Raw genomic sequence first — 3,574 nt, 5'->3', positions numbered from 1 at the left:
CGCGCCATGCGGCAGGGTGAATCCTTCAATGCAGTGTGGGAGCAATCACGCACTGTGTCGTGCCGCTTTCCTTGGAATCCATGGAAGTCCTGGGGAGTCTCAACAATTACATCCTCACGAGGGTCACAACCGTGGAAGTACGTCCGTGCAGCGGCGGAGTACCGTTGAAGTCTCGGAGAGTGAATGCATTCTGTTAAATCAAGGTAAAGAAGTCCGCGAAGTGCGCGATATCCGACGGAGGTGAAGACGACCACGGCAAGATCAATGATCAGCGCTCGGAGGACGGGGTTGTTGATGGAGGCTATCCAGTCTTTCAGCTGCCTCAGCTCGGCTAGTCTGAACGCTAGCCCCTTGGAGTTTAGCGTTCACTTATCGATAAAGCTTTCAGCTGCTCCAAGGCAGCCTCAAATACCACCAATTTCATATATCGGCCTTCCACGCCCAATGACAAAAACACACGTTGATGCTCTCTCTAATTGCAACAGGGCATTGCAAAGAATAATAGTACCTTTCTCGCTCAACAGTTGAGTTATTCCAGCCGTTTCCCTCCCACTCTAAGGCTGCATCAATCCCTACCATAAATGTCCACAATAGTCTTGTCGCCACGCTGTCTGGCTTCAGATGTCATCAACAGGTTCCATCGACTTGCCTCATAGTTTTGCGGATGTGAGAGTAAGACAATGGGGCGATAAGGGCCTCGAACTGTTCGCCCCTGAGACCAAAGGCGCGGGGTTGCAAGGAACCGATGAAGTTCCAAAACATCAACGCATCAAGGATCACCTAGAGAATATTGGAAAAGCCCGTATAGAAGCCATTGGCAATGCTCGTAAGGAAAGTGTCCGAAAACCTCGTTGGGATGACCCAGGAAAGTCTACTAAGTTGACATGGATACATATTCCACGTAACGATATGGCGCTGTGCGAAGTAAGTTTAAAATGAAGAAGCCCTTAAAAGTAATCGAAATCCCAGAGGGAAATATATTACTGACATGTTTACGGTTAGGCTGTACTCAAGATAGTCTGTGCAAAGAAGCATGTAGATGTGTTGCTTGATGAAGAATATTGGTCGGGCCAACTGCGCGGAACTTGGGATGCTAGAACAAGCAATGACTGGGACGGAACACTCGTTGGCGCTCCGTTCATGGAAGCAACTGCATTTACCCTCCACTTTAGTGAGTAACCAGATCCTGTGGAACGGTAAATTTTACCGTCCATGCCCTAACACTATTACAGGAACTGAGGAGGGAACCGAGTTCCAAGGAAGTCAATGGGATCTTTTGGAGGATAGAGGGGCTAAAGGAAGTCTAGAGAGGATACAAAATACTATCATATACGTAAGTTAATGGCACAAATCAAAGAGAGCACTGAGCTGATCTTCCTTTAAGATGCCGTATCTACATTGGGACAAGCTCTCAAGGCACAAACAGGAACTCAAGGGGCGCAAAGAAAGGCTGGAAAAGCGAAACAATCAGCACCAAAAGCACAAAGACTTAACCCAATACCGGAACGAGACCCTACATCCACGCCGAAGTCTCGATGAGGCAGGCTACAACTATCATACTTATGAGAGCCTTGAAAGACGAAATGATGACCAGGTCGTAACAAGATTTCTTCGGAAATATGCAAACGTAGAAGATTCGGATCGGCTTACACTTATGGTGGTTGATCAACTTTGGTTGTGGATCCTGGATGACGGTAAAGTCCCTTCTCCTCCAAAAATTTTGTCCCCGGTTCCACTTCCTAACCTGCTGTTATCTGGATCTAGACACCCTAGTAACAAGCTTCCCTAATACTCCCGAAAAGGATCACCCAGGTACGAAATGTCGAAACCAGAACTTGGAATGCCTTGCGTTGGAGCAACTGAGGAAGAAGAGAGGAGGCCATGATGCAAATCGCATGGCTTCTCATCTAATCTACAGGTGCTATAGAATATTCTTCCATGACCGCCAAAGCCATCAAAACCTACGTTACCTTGAAATTTTCAATATGTCTATTGCCGAACAGGTGCTCTAGACACTCCCACCACACTCGAGAACATGTCGCTGATGAAAACAGAGGTCAAAGTCTACGGAGCTTTTTCAAGCCCTGGACATCGCATCGAAACTAGCAAATAAGACCAACCGGAAGGCGGAGAACGCACCCTCAGGGGATGTACTTCGCATCGAGCAAGACATAACCGCTATTGGAAATATTCGGGACATACATGAGGAGCTTCAGATGATGGTCCACATCGTAGATCTGCAGCTGAGGGCTCTCGGAAGCACGCACCTACATAGCCACAGGACATGGGAGGAGGACCTTCATGTACACAAGGAGAAACTGCAAGCCCTATCCCAACAAGCGACGGATATACATGAGATGGTAAGTGAGAGCTCGACTTCGAGAGCATTGAGTCTAACTGGCAGCACGACTAGCTCTTCAAAACGTTGGAAGTGAAGCAGACTTCGCTTAGTATACGCCAGAATGAGGTTGTCATCACTTTCACGGTAGTGACTATTGTCTTCGTAAGTCTTTATATCTTCCGACATTTGAATATGCCATCGAGTCTAACTCATAGTTCCAAAGCTTCCCTTGAGTTTCATCAGTTCCATTTTCGGCATGAACGCAGCAGAAATAAACAACGGATCCCCGTTAGGCATGGGCATTATATTCGCGTACATGTGTAAGTGTAATACCCTACATAATGAGAGATTCCTTCGATAACCTGGTTGCGTGATAGTTCCTATAAGTCTACTCATTATATCGTTCACTCTTGTTCTATCGTTTTCTTCTCCGGTTAGAGATTATCTTAAACAGTTCAGGGTCGCTGGTCGTAAAAGCTGGTTACGATTAAATGACAGCGGGAAGAATAATGGTAACAAGGGTAGCGGAAATGAAGGCAGCGGCACAGCGAAAGTCAATGTGGCTAATGATCGTTATGTTTCTGAAAAGGGTATCACCGAGCACATATTACAGCCAGTTGGCTCACCGGTATAAATTCTGTCTCCCTATCTTCATAATATCAAGTTAATGTCCTCTCACCCATATTCCAGGATAACGAATCCCAAGATGGAGTATTTCGAATAACCATTCATCCAGAGGTAATTGGCGCTCTTCCTGTGCAATGAAATCAATTCCCTTGGATCCTTCACGTTGCTGCGAAGACACTCCTCCACCTTCGTTCCATTCACTTGAATTTGTAAGTTATTATCAAAGATACCTATCCTTGTACAAGGCGCTGCTTCAATGCGCCGCATACTGCTCACATTCATTTCTTTAATCATTCCCCGCGTCTGCCCCCAGTGCATGTTTTCAATCTCGAATTAGGATGAGTCACAGCCACCCTCCACACCGTGGTAGATTGTGTATTGTGTGATATACCACGCGATGCTTACATTATGGGGCGTGAAGTGCCACTGAAGTTGGTGAAGGATATGTCGCGAAAATACCCAAAGCTATCACTTCCACCGTTAGGTGGATACTAAGTTCTCTTTCCCGTCCAGATTTTAATGCGCCCCACATATCCAGTTTCATAGCAAATCGTATTAACGGCAGTGCCGCTCTCGATGACCTCAAATTCTCCTAGGTATTGGCCG

At 46.4% G+C, this 3,574-nt stretch overlaps 1 protein-coding gene across 1 annotated transcript; it reads left to right on the top strand.

Moving 5' to 3' along the window:
• Nucleotides 1–458: 458 nt before the first annotated feature.
• BDR25DRAFT_343603 (uncharacterized protein) lies at nt 459–2,975 on the top strand (the record flags this gene model as incomplete). The annotated part of the gene is made up of 10 exons (XM_033693844.1): nt 459–924; nt 1,003–1,171; nt 1,233–1,333; nt 1,385–1,694; nt 1,765–1,812; nt 1,928–2,003; nt 2,057–2,360; nt 2,414–2,503; nt 2,565–2,661; nt 2,719–2,975. Exons 1-10 carry the CDS (start codon nt 622–624, stop codon nt 2,973–2,975), a joined length of 1,755 nt encoding a protein of 584 aa, XP_033546446.1. The 5' UTR covers nt 459–621.
• Nucleotides 2,976–3,574: the final 599 nt, after the last annotated feature.

This window comes from Lindgomyces ingoldianus (genome assembly GCF_010093535.1).
Source record: "Lindgomyces ingoldianus strain ATCC 200398 unplaced genomic scaffold BDR25scaffold_20, whole genome shotgun sequence".
Taxonomy (NCBI): Eukaryota; Fungi; Ascomycota; class Dothideomycetes; order Pleosporales; family Lindgomycetaceae; genus Lindgomyces; species Lindgomyces ingoldianus.
This window is presented reverse-complemented; position numbering and strand designations above follow the sequence as displayed.